Raw genomic sequence first — 22,009 nt, 5'->3', positions numbered from 1 at the left:
TTTTTATTCCCTCCCCCCTTTTTTTTTTTTTTTTTACAGAAAATAAAGTTTTTGAGCATCAGATCATTGAAATAGAGAAGATTGCAGCCTTACAGCTAGGTGAGACATTTTGGTGCTCAAGGCATTTTATGTTCTTGGACAAGAGAGCACAAACAGTATCTGAAACATTAAAATAAAATGTTATCACAATACAGAGGTATCTCTGTGCACCTAAATATTGTCATAAAAATGGCCAGAAATCTATTTTTATAATCTTATTTTTACTGCATCTGCTTGTGGATTTTCTATGTCGTTTTTTTTTGCCTACTTGTTGAAGGTTCTACAAAACTTAGGTATTTTATCTACAGTGTGACCTTACTAGTTCCACTCACCCAATATGTATCCTTATTTATGGGCAGATGATGAACCCAACTACAGTGCCTTGAAAAAATATTCATACCGCTTGAAATTTTACATATTTTGTCATGTTACAACCAAAAATGTAAATGTATTTTATTGGGATTTTATGTGATAGACCAACACAAAGTGGCACATAATTGTGAAAATGAAAATGATAAATGGTTTCAATTTTTTTGACAAATAAATATCTAAAAAATGTAGCGTGCATTTGTATTCAGCCCCTTTACTCTGATATCCTTAAATAAAATATATTGGAACAATTTCCTTCAGAAGTCATCTAATTAGTAAATAGTCCATCCCGTGTGTCATTTAATCTTAGTATAAATACAGCTGTTCTGTGAAGCCCTCAGAGGTTTGTTAGAGAACCTTAGTGAACAAACAGCATCATAAAGGCCAAGGAAAACACCTAACAGGTCAGGGATAAAGTTGTGTAGAAGTTTAAAGTGGGATTTGGTTGTAAAAAACTATCTCAAGCTTTAAACATCTCACGGAGCACTGTTCAATCAATCAGAAAATGGAAAGAGCATGGCACAACTGAAAACCTACCAAGACATGGCCGTCCCTCTAAACTGACAGGCCAAGCAAGGAGAGCATAAATCAGAGAAGCAGCCAAGAGGCCCATGGAAATTCTGGAGAAGCTGCAGAGATCCACAGCTCAGGTGGGATAATTTGTCCACAGGACACCCATTAGCCCACATTCCCATCGGGCCGATTTGGCATGCGATATGACATGTCAAGTCGCATGCCAAATCGGAGGCTATTGACGGCAATAGCACTGTCCCAATCGGTGCAACGCACCAATTCCCAAAAGTAGTTCTTGCACTACTTTTGGCGATTTCAGGGGAGATTTCAATTGACATCTGTGCAGGAACCCACACAAATGTCTCTGAAATCGCTCCTAAAGGCAGACTGACATGCGGGTATGAAATTGTGTGAGTTCAACTGAATTGGCACGATTTCTAACCAGTGTGAACATGGGCTTAGTCATGCACTCCACAAATCTGGCCTTTGTGGAAGAGTGGCAAGAAGAAAGCCATTGTTGAAAGAAAGGAATAAGAAGTCCTGTTTGCAGTTTGCTAGAAGCCACGTGAGGGACACAGCAAACATGTGGAAGAAGGTTCTCTGGTCAGATGAGACAAAAATTTTACTTTTTGGCTTAAAAGCAAATCGCTATGTGTGGCTAAAAAATTAACACTGCACATCACCCTGAACACACTATACCCACTGTGAAACATGGTGGTGGCAGAATTATGTCGTGGGGTTGATTTTCTTCAGCAGGGACAGGGAAGCTGGTCAGAGTTGATGGGAAGATGGATGAAGCCAAACACAGGGCAATCTTAGAAGAAAACCTGTTAGCTTCTGCAAAAGACTTGGGGCTGTGGCAGAAGTTCTCCTTCCAGGGGGACAACGATTCTAAACATACAGCCGAAGCTACAATGGAATGGTTTAGATCAAAGCATATTCATGTGTTAGAATAGCCCAGTCAAATTTAAGACCTAAATCCAATTGAGAATCTGTGGCAAGACATGAAAATTGCCATTCACAGACACTCTCCATCCAATTTGACAGAGCTTGAGCTATTTTGCAAATAAAAATGGGCAAAGTTTCACTCTGTAGATGTGCAAAGCTGGTAGAGAAATCCCCAAAAAGACTAGCAGCTGAAATTACAGCGGAAGGTGGTCCTACAAAGTATTGACTCAGGGGGGCTGAATACAAATGCACACCACACTTTTCACATATTTATTTGTAAAACATTTTGAAAACCATTTATCATTTTATTTCCACTTCACAATTATGTGCCATTTTGTGTTGGTCTATCCCCAAAAAGTAAATTTACGTTTCTGGTTGTAACATGACAAAATGTGGAAAATTCTAAGGGGTGTGAATACTTCTTCAAGGCACTGTATCTACTGGCTGGGCAATCTCTTTTATCTCTGGGGAATTCCCATAGTTGGATCTGCTTTCCGGGAATTGCCAAATGTCCTCCATTTCAGGGTCTCCTTAACTTTATCTAAAAAAAATTGACTAGAAAATAAAGATGTAGCAAAGCATGTATGTTTATGCACATCTACAATCCAGTCTGCTTTTCTTAACTGTATCTTGATTTTTGAAATAGGGGAACAGAAGGAAAACGAAAATGACATGCCTGTGACACTACAAGACATTGCTGTTAAAGAGATTGAAGTAGAAGGTCAGAAGCTGGTTTTGGAAGAAATTTTTCAGGTAACTACAGTTGCGAGTTGAAATTATGAGATTGTTGGCTCAGTAAAAACTATAGCATAGTTTCACAGATCTTTAGTGACACTAAACTCAATTTTTTTATAAAATAAAATAACTGCAATATGTCTCTCTTCCTATGTTTCATCTCTGAAATGCAAGCTTTTTCTCTGCAATTTTCCAACTTTCTGTTCTAGGAGATGGCTATCTCAAACGCAAATGCAGCGCAACCACATCTGTGCTCACAATAGCATGAGTAAATCTATACAAACAATGATAAATTTATCTCACACAAAAGTATAAATACCTTATAGCATAATCTATAAAAAATATATACTGAAAAAGCAAACCCAAAATGTTGATATATATGAATGAATATAAAGTGATTCCAAAATCCACAATTGTGTCCTTATGTGCAAAAATCTTTTAAAAGCATAAACAAAACGTAAAATCTTGCTTGGTGCTCCAAAAACTGCCAACGATAATCTCTCACACCACAGTGTACCACCATCGCACACTCTTGCCCCTTACCTCACGCTTAGACCTAAACAAAGGTAAGATCCAAAACCGCCAGTCCCAATATTGGGTAGACAGTGCTTTGAAAAAGTATTTATACGCCTTGAAATTTTCCACAGTTTGTCATCTTAGGCCTCGTACACACGACCGAGGAACTCGTCGTAAATGAAACATCGTTTTCCTCGACGAGTTCCTTGTCAGGCTTGTAGAGGAACTTGAGAAGCTTGCTTTGCGTACACACTGTCAAGACCAAATTTCCTCGTTCTCAAACGCGGTGACGTACAACACATACAACGGCAGGGGAAGTGCGACTCCACTGGCACAACCCTTGGGGCTGCTTTTGCTAATCTCATGTTACTGCGTGTTAAGTAAAAGTTTGGTAAGAGACGATTTCACTTTTCAGACTGTTACAGCGTGACAAATGTGCTATCTCCATTACAAGCGCTACTTTTACCGAAGGTGCGCTCCCATCTCATACTTTATTCTGAGCATGCGCGGGTTTCTTAGCATACACACGAACGTGTTTCTCGTCGAAAACCAGCCCAACGAGGAACACGACGGGGAAATTGAGACTCCCGTCGAGAAAAATGAGAACTTGTTCTCTTTTTTTCTCGTCGAGTTCCTTGACAGTTTTCTCGATGAAAAATATACACACGACCATTTTCCTTGGCAAAAAAGCTCTGCCACCACGTTTCTTGATGGATTCTGTTGAGGAAAACGGTCGTGTGTACGAGGCCTTACAACCAAAAATGTAAATGTATTTTATTGGGATTTTATGTGGTAGACCAACACAAAGTGGCACGTAATTGTGAAGTGGAAGGAAATGATAAATGGTTTTCAATTTTTTTTGGTGTGGCGTGCATTTATATTCAGTTTTGCTGAGTTAATACTTTGTAGAACTACCTTTCACTGCAATTACAGCTGCGAGTCTTTTTTGGATATGTCTATACCTTTGCACATCTAGAGAGTGACATTTTTGCCCATTCTTCTTTACAAAATAGCTCAAGTGCTGTCACATTGGATGGAGAGCGTCTGTAAACAGCAATTTTCAAGTCTTGCCACAGATTCTAAATTGGATTTAGGTCTGGATTTTGACTGGGCTATTCTAATACATGAATATGCTTTGATCTAAACTATTACATTGTAGTTCTGGCTGTATGTTTAGGGTTGTTGTCCTGCTGAAAGGTGAACCTCTGCCCCAGTCTCAAGTCTTTTGCAGACTCTAATGCCGCGTACACACGATCGGACATTCCGACAACAAAATCGTGGATTTTTTTCCGACGGAATGTTGGCTCAAACTTGTGTTGCATACACACGGTCACACAAATGTTGTTGGAAATTCCGAACGTCAAGAACACGGTCACGTACAACACTACGACGAGCCGAGTAAAAAAAATAAAGTTAATTTATTCTGAGCATGCGTCAAATTGATTCCGAGCATGTGTAGGATTTGTGTGCGTCAAAATTGCATATAGACGATCGGAATTTTCGACAAGAACTTTTGTTGTCAGAAAAATTGAGAACCAGCTCTCAAACATTTGTTGTCGGTAATTCCGATAGCAAATGTCCAATGGAGCCTACACACGATTGGAATATCCGACCAAAAGCTCACATCGAACATTTGTTGTTGGAAATTCCGATCGTGTGTACACAGCATCACAGGTTTTCTTCTAAGATTGCCCTGTATTTGGCTCCATCCATCTTCCCATCAACTCTGACCAGCTTCCTTGTTCCTGCTGAAGTAAAGCATCCCCACAACATGATGCTGCCACCACCATGTTTCACAGTGGGAATAGTGTGTTCAGGGTGATGTGCAGTGTTAGTTTTCCGCCACATATAGCGTTATGCTTTTAGGCCAAAAAGTTAAATTTTGGCCTGATCTCACCAGAGCATCTTCTTCCACAAGTTTTCTTTTGGAAGCCTACATGGCTTCTCGCAAACTGGACTTCTTATGACTTTCTTTCAACAATGGCTTTCTTCTTGCTGCTCTTCTATAAAGGGCAGATTTGTGAAATGCACTATTAATAGTTGTCCTGTGGACAGATTCTCCCACCTGAGCTGTTGATTTTTTGATTTTTTTTTAGGCTTTTTTTTGGCCAATTTGTTGTTGAGCAGATTAAAAAACAAAAATTGCTGCAAAAACGCACTACATGCTTTTCTGCAGCTTCTCCATTGAAGTATATTGCACTAAAAAAGCACAGTTTTGCGTTGAAAAAAGCTCTTGACCCTTTCCAAATATGCAGCAGCTGAAAAAAGCATAAATGTGAATGTGTCCCATAGGAAACTATATTAAATAAACTGTAGTGTGTTTCTGCAAAAAGCACCAAAAAACACATAGGTGTGAACCAGGCCTAAGGCCTCGTACACACGACAGAGTTTCTCGGCAGAATTCACAGAGAAACTCGGTCAAAACCCGGATTCTGCCGAGAAACTCTGTCGTCTGTACACTTTTGGCTCGATGGAGCCGCCGAGGAACTCGTCGAGAAAATAGAGAACATGTTCTCTATTTTCTCGTTGTTCTATGGGAGAAGGCAGCCCGCCGAGCTCCTCGGCGGCTTCATCCCAGAACTCGACGAGGAACTCGACGTGTTTGGCACGTCGAGTTCCTCGGCCGTGTGTACGGGGCCTAAGACGTTCAGGACAAGCAGCATGCTTTTTTTGTATCACCAATCCTAATGGGGTTAAAAAAAAAAAAAAATTTAGCCCTTTATAGTACAAACAGCAAATAACTATAAAGGGTTAATTTTTTTTACTGTGGGACAGTGAAAGTAATAATATATATTACTTATTATATATATATATATATATATATATATATATATATATATATATATATATATATATATAAATTAATACACCCAGAAGTAGGATATATGGGCATTTTAACTAGGTGTCAGACATGAAGCTATATGAAGGGTGGAAGAAAGGGATAAATCTTTTATTTTAAAGTAGTACTAAAAGCTGAGACTTTTTTATTTATTTTTATTTCATGGATATGATCATTTGACATCAATGTAGTTTAACTGGTTGCCGACCAGCCGCCGCAGTTCTACGGCGGCAGGTCGGCTCTCCTGCGCGAGAGCCCGTAGCTCTACGTCGGCAGGCGAAGCGGGCAATAGGGTGCGCGCCCCCCGCTCATGACTCCTGCGCGCGTGCCCGGCGGTCGCGATCACCGCAGGGCACAGGCGATCGCTCGTTACAGAGCGAGAACCGGGAGCTGTGTGTGTAAACACACAGCTCCCGGTCCTGTCAGGGGAGAAATGCCTGACCGTCTGTTTATACAATGTATGAACAGCTCTCAGTCATTTCCCCTAGTGAGTCCACCCCCCCTACAGTTAGAACACACCCAGGGAACATACTTAACCCCTTCCCTGCCCCCTAGTGTTAACCCCTTCCCTGCCAGTGGCATTTTTATAGTAATCAATGCATTTTTATAGCACTGATCGCTATAAAAATGCCAATGGTCCCAAAAATGTGTCAAAAGTGTCCGAAGTGTCCGCCATAATGTCGCAGCACCGAAAAAAAATTGCTGATCGCCGCCATTACTAGTAAAAAAAAATATTAATAAAAATGCCATAAAACTACCCCCTATTTTGTAAACGCTATAACTTTTGCGCAAACCAATCAATAAACGCTTATTGCGATTTTTTTTTTACGAAAAATATGTAGAAGAATACGTATCGGCCTAAACTGAGGAAATTTTTTTTTTTATATATATATATATTTTTGGGGGATATTTATTATAGTAAAAAGTAAAAAATATTCATTTTTTTCAAAATTTTCGCTCTATTTTTGTTTATAGCGCAAAAACTAAAACCGCAGAGGTGATCGAATACCACCAAAAGAAAGCTCTATTTGTGGGAAAAAAAGGACGCCAATTTTGTTTGGGAGCCGCGTCGCACGACCGCGCAATTGTCAGTTAAAACGGCGCAGTACCGAATCGCAAAAAGTGCTCTGGTCTTTGACCAGCAATATGGTCCGGGGGTTAAGTGGTTAAAGGGACACTAAAGGTACATGTTTTTTCATAAGCATTAAGGTGAAAAAACATCCGACAATATCGGCCCCCCTGTTTTTACCTACCTGAGCTCGTTCACCTGCAGGGCTCGCCCCCGATGTCCTCTTCGCCACTCAGCCTGGTCGTTGATTGGCTAGAGTGGATGGATTGAAAGCAGCGCAGCCATTGGCTCGCACTGCTATCAATCACATCCAATGACACAGCACGCCGGGGGGCAGGCCCGAGTGATACAGCGAGTGGCTATAGCCGCCGGCTGTATCACAGGAGCACACCCGCAAGAACTTACCACCATGCAAGCTCACTCGCATGAAGGTGGAGAGTTCTTGCGGGGAGGACCAGAGACAGCCGGCAAGGGACCCCATAAGACGTGGATCGGGGCCACTCTGTGCAAAATGAGCTGCACAGTGGAGGTAAGTATAACATGTTTGTTATTTAAAGAAAAAATAATAATTATTTTTACAAACCTTTTAATTTACAGCGACATTACATTTACAAAGCATGTACTCGTAGTAACGGATAAACAATAAGCAAGGGGTAGCATTTTCAGGAATAAAACGTACTCCAGCTGCATGCAACACATGCCATTTTTAGATGACTACAGTTCGGCTTTAATGTGTTGGTGTATGAATGTGTACAGCTTCCTGCCCAGTGTTATTAACATCCAAATCTATTCTGTGTTGTCAGACTGCCCTCTCGTGGCAAGATCTTGAAGAAGTCAAAACTTACTTGTCCAAACTGCATGACACTGGTGTGCATCAGAGACTGTATTACTGTGACAGGAGGAGTCAGCTGGTGGAAATATTGAACAGAGGATTCTCTCCAAAAGGTTTGTAAAGAAGAAGACAGCTAATTTAGAGCAAATAAATCAGATTTCCTAGCTAACACTAAATGATTGCACCATCAAAGAAGTAAAAACTCTAATCATTTAATAACCCATAGTAAATGTTCGAATTTCAGTTTAACATGGATATGTGGCTTTACACATCTAAGTACTAACTAGAGCATGGGTCTTCAAACTATGGCCCTCCAGTTGTTCAGGAACTACAATTCCCAGCATGCCTAGTCATATCTGTGAATATCAGAGTTTTACAATGCCTCATGGGATGTGTAGTTCCGCAACAGCTGGAGGGCCGTAGTTTGAGGATCCCTGAACTAGAGGAATAGATTACAGCAGGGATGCCCAACCTTTTGAAGAGCGAGGGCCACTTAAGCGAATTGGTAACTGGTCATGGGCCACAATGAGTGGAGCAGGAGGATGACAGGTCCGTGTCCATGGACACGGCCCACTCTACTCTTTGGGCCTCTGATACAATCCCATTCTCCCAGACGGAAGGGGGCAGATCCCTTTCTATTTTTTTTCTTTCTGGACTTTTGTATGAGGAATTGGACTTTATCCAACTTTTAGCGCTGTTTATCAATTTGACTTTTGGTCTATTGTTTGATACTTTGTTTTATATATATATATATATATACTGTATATATATATATATATATATATATATATATATATATATATAAATATATATATATATATATATAAATAAAATAGCATGTTTGCTTGCATATGATTGGATGATGGAAGTCAGCAGAGCTTCACCTCATTCATTAAATTCTGGGGAAAATTCCATTGCAAAGTGTAACTTCGTTGCAAGGTGATCAATCCATTTGCTTTTAATAAATCAACCCCTGTATTACAGTCAAGGGTTTGGGAGTTAGCCCGGGTTCACACTTGTGTGATCGCAGATATCGCAAGTGATTATCATCTACACTGCAGTGCCAATCGCATGCGATGTCCGTGCAATGTGAGTTTTCCCACACTGGAATCGGACCCACTGAACTGATCTGTGGGTGTCAATAACTTTGTATTGACACCCGCAGCGGTTTGCATATGGCAGTGTGAACTGCCTGCGGGAGAGATGTGATGCGGGAACCAGCGCTGTGATCGAGCTGGTTCCCGCATCGCTACAGCGTGAACCTAGGCTAAAGGTGTGCTTTAAATTGTTACTAAACCCAGGACCCTGCATTCACTATATCTGGTCTCCCACATCACAAAGAACATGGAAATACAATTATTTTAGTAAATATAAAATGCTAAATTATTTTTCTCATCAACAGTATATAGCAGTTTTGTGACTTCTATGAGTGTCTGGTTAAAGCTTGTAGGAGGAGTTTTCATTCTTCCAATGATTGTCCAATGAGAATGCAGGACTGCTGACCCTCTGTCTGGACAGTGCTGATTGGCCCTGCACTCATCACATGCACTCTCCCAAGAAAGAAAACTCTCTAGTAATACACACCAAACGGAGCATGTGCAGCCTGTCCCCTGGCTCTGTAAATATCAGGTTATTTTTTGGAGACTGTGGAAGAAGGAGATTATCAGAGAAGACAGGATCAAACTGCCTTTTTTTCACAATGTGGGGAATTAACCCCTTAGGTTCCACAGTAAGTATAACAAGCATGCTTTACGGCATAAACAGACTGATTTTACTGTTGTGGGTTTAGTAACACTTTAAATATATGTAGATCAGGGATATGCAATTAGCGGACCTCCAGCTGTTGCAGAACTACAAGTCCCATGAGGCTTAGCAAGACTGACAGCCACAAGCATGATACCCAGAGGCAGAGGCATGATGGGACTTGTAGTTTTGCAACAGCTGGAGGTCCGCTAATTGCATATCCCTGATGTGGATGATTGAATGTCCATAGCCTGGCTACAGGTTCACTTTAAAATTGCAGGGCACCATAAAAGGTAATTTTATTCCCAGAAATGTGTGTATTTATTTTTTAATCTTTATAGCAACCAATCACGTTCTTCATTTCATTTCCAGACTGCTTTAGAATCATAAAAGAGAGAAACCCAGTACATTTCTGTTTTCATTTTATTTTGTTCTGTTTGTTTAGTCTATAAATGTCACACACAGCATCTGCTCTACACTTTCAAAAATGGGTTACTATGGTGACAGTCTGTAGCATTTTAGAGTTGTGAAGTTGTTGTTCTCCATAGACAATCGTATACTGTCATCTGTTTCTCTTGCTGCTGAAAATAATAGTTAAAAAAATAAAATAAAGTTAAATACCTATGTGAGAGTGACCATTCATGAATAATTGTGTTTTTATTTATATCAATATATTCATTGACACTTGTTACTGAGTATAATTTATATAGCCATAAATACACTCAATTACAAGAGTCCTGATATGAATAAAACCACAATTGTTTATGAATCGCACCTCTCACATAGGTATTTTATTAACAGTAATATAGTGGTGTCTTGTGGGACTATACTCACACTAGATCCCAGGGTCCCCTAAGCATTTAACCACTTCATTACTCGCCCATGTACATATGAAGTCCGCAGGAGGGATCTCCCATCCTGGGAGGGCGTCATATGATGTCTTGGGCTTCCTGACCATCTAGGTGGCATGTGCGCGTCTGGCACGTCGCTCAAGACCTGGTGCGCAAGCCTGGCAGTCGCGATGCCCGCCCAGCACCCGCGATTGCCCGAGAACACATCAAGACTGTGGATCTGTGTGTGTAAACACACAGATTCAAGTCCTGTCAGGTGAGAAGAGACCGATGGTGTGTTCCCAGTACAGAGGAACACTGATCAGTCTCATTCCCTTGTGAGTCCCCGCCGCCTACAGTTAGAATCACACTTCCTAGGACACAAAATGAACCCCCGTGATCGCCCCCTAGTATTAACCCCTTCCCTGCCAGTCACATTTACGCAGTAATCAGTGCATTTTTATAGCAGTAATCGCTGTATAAATGTGAATGGTCCCAAAAATGTGTCAAAAGTGTCCGATATGTCCGTCGCAATGTCACAGTCACAATAAAAATAGCAGATCGCCACCATTACTATGGTGTAGACGCTAAAACTTTTGCGCAAACCAATCAATATACGCTTATTGTGGTTTTTTCTTTTACCAACAATGTGTAGAAGAATACGTATCTGAGGAAAATTAAAAAAAAAAAAAATTGTGATATTTATTATAGCAAAAAGAAAAAATATTGTGTTTTTTTTTTCAAAATTGTTGCTCTTCTCTTGTTTATAGTGCAAAAAAAAAATTCAGATGATCAAATACCACCAAAAGAAAGCTTGATTAGTGGGGAAAAAAAACATAAAAAGTTTCATTTGGGTAAAGTGTAATGTGAAATTAGAAATTGCATGCCATTGGTTAGGTGTTAGAGGTGTGGAGGATATACATTTATGTAATATGAGTTTGTGAGCCAAGTATAGGGATCTTGTCCACATGATATGCATTTTGTCTGGAAGTAGATCCTCAGGGATGATTCCCAGAGGTGCAAATTGGGATCTAATTCCACCTTAGTTGAACAGGGAATTATGAGTTGTAAATATATTTTCCCAGTAGCGATGAAGTTTGGGGCAACGCCACAACATGTGACTGAGGTACATCTAGGACAATGTGGTGAAGTTGTCCTTCCCCGCGAGTGAAGCTTCTGTGGAGTGGATCTGTAATTTTTAGATTTCATCTGCAGTACCACCTGCTGATATAATGTGGTGTGTTTGAGTATGACCTAAAGATATGGTTATGTGAATTATTGTATTTTAATGGTCAAACTTTAGCTCACCAAGCACTGTATACATAGGAAACATATGAGTCTTACTGTTACAAGAAAACAATGGAAGGTGAGGACCCCCATTTGGTAAAAAGGCCCCTTGCAAATTTCCATCATTCTTGCTAACCTCTTTTCTGTGCATGGAATTTCCATTATACTGTATTTGATATACTTTGCTCTTTTAGGATATGTGTTTCACTATTATAAATTACAAAAAGGCAGAGAGAGGAGAAGCGCCACCTAAGTGCAGTATCACAAGGAAATTTAATAATAAATAATACAATTTAATAATAAAAACAGTTACAGAATAAAAGACATAAACATGCTTATAGTTATATGGATAGTCCGCCAGTGTCCTCAATCCTGCAAGGGCCGCCGGGTTCTGGTTCTTCTGGAGGCCTTCAGAAGGAGCAGAGAGCTCAGAATACATAGAGCTAGATTCAGCATTGTTTTACGTCGGCGTATCTATAGATACGCCGCGTAAGTAGAAAGATGCGCCGTCGCATCTATGCGTGCCATTCTGGGAGCTAGATACGCCTGAATTATAGCTTCCTCCGACCGACGTAAGTGTTAGTACGCCGTCGTATCTAGGGTGCATATTTACGCTGGCCGCTAGGGGCGCTTCCGTAGATTTACGCGTATAATATGTAAATGACCTAGATACGCCGATTCACAAACGTACTTGCGCCCGCTACGCCGTTTACGTAAGGCTTACGTCCGGCGTGACGTTAACCCTGCTATATGAGGCGCAGCCAATGTTAAAGTATGGACGTCGGAACAGCCGTAGAATTTTACGTTGTTTACGTAAGTGGTACGTGAATGGGGCTGTGCGTAGGTTACGTTCACGTCGAAAGCATTGAGCCGACGTATCTTAGGGAGTATATGCGACGTGACTCTGAGCATGCGCGCGCATGCGCCGTTCGTTCGTGAAAACATTTGCATGGGGTCACGGCTAATTTGTATACAAAACGCCCACTACCGTAGACATTTAAATTAGGCGGGCTTACGCCTGCCTATTTACACTACACCGGCGCAACGTACAGTGCCAGATCTTGCAGAATATCGTTCTGGGCTCCCTGATTTACGCCGGCGTAGCGCATATGAGATGCGCTACGCCGGCCAAAAGGTACGCCGAGCTACGTGAATCTAGCTCATAGTCTGAACTTTCCAGCCACCTCTTCCTCTCCTGATGTCACGTCTATCAGAGCTTTCCACGCTGGTTGGCGTGGACTTCCTGTGCTCCACAGAACACCCAGTCCTCCATTGTTTTCCCAGTAAACCGAAACCTGGAGACCCATGCAGGATTGAGGACACTGGCGTACTATCCATGATACGATAAGCATGTTTATGTCTTTTATCCTGTAAGTGTTTTTAACCACTTTCTTATTAAATTTCCTTGTGACACTGCACTTAGGGCGTTTCCCCTCTCTCCTCCTTTTTGTCATTTTCACAAAACTGGCTCAACTCTGAGGGCAGCAGCCCCAAAGTGCCTTATATTTTATGCTCTTGCATCACAGACTACAGCCCTAATTGCTGTATGTTTGCCTGAACTATTGTCTGCATGCACTCCTTGAGCCGGGACCTATTGACTTTCTCCATTATAAATTGCTTTCTCTTTTAGATGTCCAGCAAAGAGAATATGGGAATGGAATATACTTCTCAACCAGTCCCGCAGCAGCTATAAGTACGGTAAGGCAGTGTTTAGAACTTAATGTAGATCAGCCATCCTCAGACATGATTCTTCCAGAGGTTGTCTGGAGTTCCTCGAGCTGTGGCTGACCTCCCATTTTATGTTGCCTGTATATTTCCAGGTTCAAATCCACTTGGCAAAGCCAGCTACATGACAAAAATAATAGTTTCAGCTGTTTGTGAGTGCATTCTGAGCATCACTGTACAGAAGGCATTCTTCCCACTGGTGACAAGTGTGAGGGGCATTTTTCACATTATCTTTTGATGTATTGGTTTCAGAAAGGGTTCCCAGAGACTTAAAGTGCTACTAAAGTCTTTTTTTTTTTTTTTCTTTAAAAATAATAAACATGTTATACTTCCCTGTCCCTGCTCTGTGCAGTGGTTTTGCATAGAGCAGCTTGGAACCTCCTCTTCTTGGGTCCCTCGCTGGCACTCCTGGCCTCTCCCTCCTGTTGAGTGCCCCCACAGCAAGCAGCTTGCTATGGGGGCACCCGAGCTGATCTGCAGTTCTGTGTGTCCATTCAGACAAGGAGCCATGGTTCTGCCCTGCCCCCTCTCTCTCCTGATTGGCAACATTGCTGGGTAGAGATGGACTCAGGTAAGTATAAGGGGGGCTGAGGGAGGGCTGCTTTACACAGAAGATTTATTATCTTAATGCATAGAATGCATTAAGATAAAAAATAAATAAAAATCCGACTTTACAATCACTTTAAAAATTAGTTCAATGGTTCCTTTGGGGTAAAAAGGTTGAGAAAGCCTGCTGTCGATGTTCATCGTATGACCTCATGCCCATGGACGTTTTTACAGCTGCTTTTATGAGCGTTTTTTGCAGCTTAAAAATGGCTCTCCATGTTAGCCTATGGCCTCATGCCTACCATGGCATTTTTGAGCTGTAAATGGCATAGCCGTTTTTAAGCTGCAAAAAAAAAAAAAAAAAAACAGGACCAGTGCGTTCCAAGGCTCCAGCGCTAGAGCTGTAAAAACGTCAGACGCCAACAAAAGGTGTTAAACGCGATTTAACAGCGTTAAGCCTCGTCTGACATTTCTGTCTCTATTTAAAAATCAATGGTTCCCTATGGGAGCCCATTGATTTGAATAGAGGTTGCACCAGAAGTCGGATCAAGAGGATCCGACTTGTGTGCTAAGAATCTTGAAAGGGGAACCCCGCGCAAAAATTTGCGTGAGGTTATCCCACAAGACGATACCAGACCCTTCGGTCTGGTATGGATCTTAAGGGGAAACCACGCCAGAAAAAATAAATGGCATGGGGGTCCCCCCAAGATCCATACCAGACCCTTAGCCGAGCACGCAGCCCGGCAGGTCAGGAAACGGGGCGAGCGAGCGCCCCCCTCCTGAACCATACCAAGCCACATGCCCTCAACATGGGGGGGGGTTGGTGCTTTGGACTGCACCCCCCACCCCAAAGCACCTTGTCCCCATGTTGATGAGGACAAGGGCCTCTTCCCAACAACCCTGGTCATTGGTTATCGGGGTCTGCGGGTGAGGGCTTATTGGAATCTGGGAGCCCCCTTGTATCCCTACCCATTTCATAATTTATTAGGCAGCTCCGGCGGTCTCTTCTGACATCAGGGGTCTCTTCCGACTTGTCCGCTCTCTCTGGTTCTTCTCCTGCTGTCTTCTGCTGGGCTCCTTCGCTGTCTTCTGCTCTTTTGCCCGCTCTTTTGCCCACTCTTTTGCTATGGGTTGCCCGGTCTTCTCCGTCGACTTCTTCTCTCTACTCTTCTTTCGATGTTGACTCAAAACTCTCTCCCTCTGTAATGCTGTGTTCGGTGACCCCGCCCCATGCCTATATAAGTCATTGTGCACCGCGCACAAGGCATTACAGCAGGAGAGAGTGTCAAGTCAACATCGGAAGAAGAGAGGAGGAAAGAAGATGACGGAGAAGACTGGGCAAAAGAGCAGAAGACACCGGACAGCGGGAGAAGAGGCCGGAGAGTGCGGAGAAGTCAGAAGAGACCCTCGAAGTCGGAAGAGACCCCTGGAACTGCCTAATAAATTACTTTAAAAAGCTTTGTAGTGTGTTTTTTTTTATCAACACTTTTTTTCCCCCAGGTGAATGGGTAGGGGGATAGGATAGGATAGGGGGGCGAGATCTGGGGGCCCCCTTATTAAAGGGGGCTCCCAGATTCTGATGTGCCACCCCGCCTGCAGACCCTGACAACCAACGGCCAGGGTTGTCGGGAAGAGGCCCTTGTCCTCATCAACAAAAAAGAAATAAAACAAACAAAAAGAAGAAAAAAAAAAGACGGCCAAGAAAGTTTACCCCAAGCCGTTTAAGTGTCAGTCAGGTTTTGCCCACAGGGGGGAATGTGAGAAAAATTCTGTGGTGCAAAATAGTGGTTAGAACACAATGGGCTCAGCGGGTAAGATTACTGTACTAACATCGAATAGAGTTTATTAGGCTTTAGTCTAGCTGATTGTGGCTAAATACTACGAGACATGTTATAGATTTCTCTGCATACTTTTTTATAATTGTTTTCGCAACTTGAAGATGTTCTCATTTGATAAACAGTTAACTGCCTGGCCTTCTTGTCTGCGAGCTAACAAGCAGAAGTATTTTATTACTTATCTGCTGCTCTAGCAATTGCCAGGGTTAGCAAAATTATCCCTGGGTGCCTGAATAGTAAAATAATTAATAGGATATATAAACCTTAGTCTCTCTCAGTCTTTATAAGCATATGACATAATATATTATATCTTTTACCAATTAAATCTTGATGATGGAAAAAAAAACTATGATTACAATTCAATCTATAGGAGTCCGATTTTTGTATAATTCTTAAATGGTTGTTTACATTTTATTTCTGTATAACTGTAGGCCTTGTAAAAAAAGGTTTACTCATAGTAATGTCATATGGCACTTGTAAGATAACATATAGTAGATCCTTATGGGAACTGATGATGAATAGGCAGACCTTAATATCCTAAGAGGTGTAAATAATATTTGGTTAGCAGTCAAGTATTATTTTCAAGTTACAGTAAGTAGAAACTCCACTACATATTGTTAGATTGATGCATTTCAAGGATATATGACATTTCCATGGGAGCTTTATTGTGTTTCTGATCAACAAATTGGTCAATTGTCAAATAACAATTTTACCCTTCCAGTGTTTACAAAATTCTTAACAGCCTTTTTTGTTTGTCCCTGTAGGCCCATCATGTGCTTGTAGCAGATGTGTATGTTGGGAGGATACAGACTAATGGAAACAAGTCAGCAAGCAGGTATGGAATCCTGATTTCACATCATAATTGGTTTATATTTTAAAGTAGGGAGGAAAACAAGTAAACCTATCAACATCTTGGGAAATTTAGACTGACCATGTCATGAACAATCAGATTGCTGTTAATAAAAAAATGATGTCGAAATTAGTAGATTCAGATATTATAGGCAGTGGAAACTATATGCATTAAACTTGTAAACGTGAAAATTGGTCCTACCCCTCCAGCCTTCTACACCTTCTTTTAAGTCAGTGGAGCTGCATCATGTTCTCACAATGAATTTCCCAGACTGATGCTATGTTTTTCTAAGCAAAATGCTACCTTTGTAATTCTTTTCAAATAAATTCGTAATGGCCTAGTGATCTTTGCTTCACTCAAACCTGATAATTCAGTTTTTGTCATTGCTGACTAATTGAATCATATGCTGACCATTTTTACTGAATCTCCAGTGTATGGACCCCTTCATTATAGTTCTGAAATTTGCCTCATCATTATGGCCAATACAAGCAGACTGATAATGTGTGGTGCGTTCAGCTTTAAAGAAGGAGTAGAGACACTAATTACTCAATGGAAATCTCTTCTTTGGGGTCTCAAAGGTTTTAAGAGTGTGACAGGTAATTCAAACCACCATTCCTCATACAAAACTTTTAGTTTTGGTCTGTAAATGCTACCAGGAGTGCTGGTTCCAGCATTTACTTCCCAGAAGAAAAATATCATATGGAAACAAGTGATCACATCATATATATAAAGACTCTGAGCACACAGTGGAGTCCTACAAAGGCCTCCAAACATTGGCAAATAGGATTTGGGGGCTACCAATTACATTCAGCGGCTGAAGCAGATTTAGGGGTGCAGGGGTGTCGCCTCCCCTAATCCATGCACCCGACCCCTAATCTCCATGCAGGGTGCCGAACGCATTGATTTCAATGTTTTTATTTTACTTTTTAAGAGGCTCTAATTGGCTTCAAAAAGGGTGCTCTGTGCCGCAAGCCCACCCTTTTTGAATCCATTTAGAGCCAGAGGTTCTAATCACGTGCTTAAAGAAAAAAAAACACATTGAAATCCATGCGTCTGGCACACTGCATGGAGATTGGAGCACTGCGCCCCAAGCCAAACTTATGTAACATTAACAAAATAATATTTGCTAATGTCTTCCTGTTTCTACTCCCGGCCCATCAGGAAGCGGGTCCTGAGACACGCTAGTGAGGGGACCAGCCTTGCGGCTTCACTTCCTGGTTCCCTACTGCGCATGCGCGAGTCGCGCTGCGCGATCCCACTGGTCCCTGCTGTCCTCTGGGACCTGTCTGTCTGTCCCAGGAGACAGCGGGGGGAAAGAGTAGGCGCCGGACGTGGCGTAGGTCACGGAAGTGGGAGAAAATACCTTGATTACACAGGTATCTGCTCCCTCCTCCCCCTGAAAGATGCCAAAATGTGACATCGGAGGGGGAGGGGATTCAAAAAAGGGGAAGTTCCATTTTTGGGGGAACTTTGCTTTAATGTGCATACTATAGAACAGCTGTATAGCTTTCCTAACATGGGTCATAGTTAGGTTCGTCTAGATACACTTGGAAGTTAATTAGTAATTGCGGCCTATTATTGCATCTTGTTATTTTTCAGGAGATCTTCACCAAGTGGGTTTGATTCCATTCAGGTGAGCTTCTTCAATCTTTTTGTCTTTCCAGCTCTTCAGTCATCACCTATTACTCTTTCTTTTTTTTCTTTTTTTCCTATAAAGTAGGAAAAACGTTAAAACTTCTATCTATGTGAATGTTACCTTGGTCTTGTTGAAGTGTTATATAACTGCTCATGAATACTTTTTACCCAAATGCTGCCATCTAAATCTGTAACCACAGTATTATATCTTTCAAAAAGAAAGAATGCACAAAAAACTCCTATCAGGTTATTATTTGCTCCCATTCTGGAGATTCACTCCCCAGCCCACTCCCCACAGACCACATTAAAAACTTGACATTATGTCCAAACCTTCCCTACGCTAATTTGTTTTATAAAAAATTGCCTTTACATTCACTTCAAGGAAAATCAGTCAGGTTAAGCCACAGGTCTATATAAATAACCAATAAGCAGCTGATATATACCCTTGTGATCATATACACACTAATTACCGGTTACCTCTTGTATGTGTCTTGGGTTATGCCCTTTGATGTAGCATGATTTTAAAGGGGTGGTAAAGGTTCGTTTTTTATTTTCTAAATAGGCTCCTTTAAGCTAGTGCATTGTTGGTTCACTTACCTTTTCCTTCGATTTTTTTCCTTCTAAATGTTTTCTTTCTTTGTCTGAATTTCTCACTTCCTGTTCTCCCTCAGTAAGCTGTCCTGGCTGACTAACCACCACTCGGATGATGGTGGCAAGTTTACTGAGGAGAAACAGGAAGTGAGAAATTCAGACAAAAAAAACATTTAGAAGGAAAATCGAAGGAAAAGGTAAGTGAACCAACAATGCACTAGCTTAAAGGAACCTATATAGAAAATAAAGAACCTTTACAACCCCTTTAACGTTTAATTACTTGCAGTCTACATGTCCACTCTGAGCTCTTCTCTTTTTTTTCTGTGTCCTAGATTCGAGGAAGGTGGTCTACAGAGTTTGTGATTTTCAGTCACTTGCAGGTACACTTTCTTATAGTACAATATAGGGGCCCTAACTGTTAAAAATCAGGACACTGATCTAACTGTTAGAACTAGTTCTGTTTTTATGGAACCTTTGTTGTCATATTGCCAGAGTCCCCTGTACCCCATGGCCAGGGCAGCCATCACAAATTTTGGGGCCCCTTACACAGCTTTAGGGCCCCTTTGGGCCCCTTACAGGTGTAATGCAAAAAATAAATACAAAAAAATATAAAATAAAAAAAACAGGAGGGGGGCCAGTCGGGCCTGTAAGAATCCCTGGGGACCATCGAGCCCCTTACAGGTGTAATGCAAAAAAAAAAACGGGAGGTGGGCCAGCCAGGCCCCTAGGGACCATTGGGCCCCTTACAGGTGTAATGCCTGTACCCCCCTGATGGCCTGGCTGATGAGCTGGCAGGCAGATTAAGACAATCTAAACCAGTGGTTCTCAACCTTCTAGTGCCATGACCCCTTGATAAAATTTCCCAAGTTGTGGGGACCCCCAACAGTAAAATTATTTTAGTAGCATGGGTTGTCAGCACCCAAAGCATGACAAGTAATTTGCGCCTAAACCACAGACATTTAGCGCTCCCTGAGTCCTTTTAATGGCAACTATAATCACACTCACTGTGTCTCCAGCTTCACTGTGTCTCGGACTTTGTGGTGTCTCGCAGCAGTGACACCTATGCCAAAATCAGGAGATGGGGTCTCCTCTAGCCCATCCCACTTCGCATTCCTCACCAGTCAGCTGACCTCAAGTCTCTGCCCCCAGCCATGCTGTGAACTGAATGGGCACCAGCAAAGAGGCTGAGTGGGCGGCCGTGGGCTCCAGGAACAGCCCAGCTGGGCAGCCACAGGCTCCAGGGACAGCCCTGCTGGGTGGCTGCAAAAAGGCTGGGAGAGTGGTGCAGGCTTCAGGAATAGCCCAGGATTCGGTGACCCCTGGCAAATTATCATTTGACCCCCGAGGGGGTCCCGACCCCCAGGTTGAGAACCACTGATCTAAACAATAAAGGAGGATGCCAGATCAGTCAATCAATTTGTTCATGCATTCCAGGAGAGTTTCTTTTCAGGAGATTGCAGGAGACTGATAGTGAGTCAATTCAGAGGCATTCATTGGTTGCAAATACATTTAGCCCTGGTTCACACTGGTGCATTTTGACATGCGATTTTAAAGGAAAATAAAAAAAATGCATATTTGCTTGGATATGATCGGATGATGGAAGTGAGCAAAGTTTCACGCCAAGCTCCCAATTGCAACTTCAATTACAGACAGTCTTTTTGCATTTAGTAAAGTGTTCCATTAAATGATGTTCATGCTTGTGTGTAGTGTGATTGCTTATAAAGACATACTGTACATAGAATAACACTGAATCTTGTGCTTTTTTTTCAGGCTATTCCAATCTGTTTACTAAAGTACACCAAGAGAGACTCTCCGACAGAAAACACAGCTGTATCCAAGTAATACACTGCTGGCAGGTTTCCATACTATAAGAGCCTTATCTGTTAGTTTATTTGTTCAATGTTTCCTGTAAAATGTTTATATATTTTAGTTGTTTCTCATGCCAAAATAAAACCCAGTTTGTTAGGTTGCCTCAATTGCTTTATTTAAAATATATGTGGTGCTGTTTGGGACATGCGATGTTCAGTCACATATACAAAGTAGGATCTTGAGGATTATAGTAGATGATATATTGTACAGTGGAACCTTGGATTACGAGCATAATCCGTTCCAGGAGAATGCTTGTGATCCAAAGCACTCGCATATCAAAGCGAGTTTCCCCATAGAAGTCAATGGAAATGAAAATAATTAGTTCCGCATTGACTTCAATAGCATGCAATACCGCATGTGGCCAGAGGTGGGGGGGGGCACCGGAGAGCCTCGGAAATGCTCAGGGACAGCTCGGCTGACCTCGGAAAGGCTTGAAAACACCCAGGAACAAAGTATTTCCCAGTGATTCTGAGTATTTTCGAACCGCTCCGAGTGTCACTGGCGCCCCCGCACCTCTGGCCAAATGCCTTACTGCACACCCCAGTTGCTTGAATTCTGCTAGTTTTGCGAGACAACACTCGCAAACTAGTCAGAACTTTTTTTTTTTTTAAAGTTGTTTGTCTTTCCATATGCTTGTTAACCACGTTACTCGTAAACCAAGGTTCCACTGTATGTCATTTAGTTACTTATTGATTAAGAGAAACAAGATGGATGCCTCTTGGTTAAGTTAATATATAATTCAGCGGTGGCATAGAATAGCAGTGCCCAATTTGTAAACAAAAAGGACCTACAAAAATCCTTGCAGTAGCTCAGTAGTCTTTGATAGATGTCTGGAAATCATATAAATTACGTGGGCACACACACACGCGCGTTGATATATACCGTATTTATCGGGGTATTGTGCGCTCCGGCGTATAGCGCGCACCCCTAAAGTGGACCCGCATTCCTGTAAAAAAAACATTTTAGTACTTACAGTTTTGGTGTCTTGCGCGGCGTCCATCAGCGGCCTCGTCGGGTCCGGCGTCCGTCTGTGGCTTCGGTGGTGTCCTCGTCGGGTCCGGCGTCCTTCTGCGGTGTCCTCCCCGCTCGATCCCCACGCTGAGTTTGAACTACTGCGCCGGCATATACCCAGCGCAGTACACTCGTGTATAGTCGGGCAGGCTCGGCTCCTCTCGCGGTCACGTCCTGTGCGTCCAGTACGTCCAGGACGTGACTGCGAGAGAAGCCGAGCCTGCCCG

General features: G+C 42.1%; 1 protein-coding gene across 1 annotated transcript in view; it reads left to right on the top strand.

Moving 5' to 3' along the window:
• The window catches only part of LOC120917656, a 333,509-nt gene extending 312,637 nt beyond the window's left edge, over window positions 1-20,872 (top strand). Inside the window, exons 12-19 of the mRNA XM_040329109.1 lie at window positions 40-99; window positions 2,516-2,622; window positions 7,832-7,973; window positions 13,351-13,418; window positions 16,591-16,661; window positions 18,276-18,309; window positions 19,235-19,282; window positions 20,673-20,872. Coding sequence (XP_040185043.1) covers window positions 40-99; window positions 2,516-2,622; window positions 7,832-7,973; window positions 13,351-13,418; window positions 16,591-16,661; window positions 18,276-18,309; window positions 19,235-19,282; window positions 20,673-20,744 — 602 coding nt within the window. The 3' untranslated portion in view covers window positions 20,745-20,872. The remainder of the gene's footprint in view (window positions 1-39; window positions 100-2,515; window positions 2,623-7,831; window positions 7,974-13,350; window positions 13,419-16,590; window positions 16,662-18,275; window positions 18,310-19,234; window positions 19,283-20,672) is intronic.
• The last annotated feature ends 1,137 nt before the right edge of the window (window positions 20,873-22,009 follow it).

The sequence above is a fragment of the Rana temporaria genome, chromosome 11, assembly GCF_905171775.1.
Source record: "Rana temporaria chromosome 11, aRanTem1.1, whole genome shotgun sequence".
NCBI classification, from domain to species: domain Eukaryota; kingdom Metazoa; phylum Chordata; class Amphibia; order Anura; family Ranidae; genus Rana; species Rana temporaria.
Note: the sequence above shows the minus strand (reverse complement) of the source record. Positions and strands in the feature narration are given on the sequence as shown.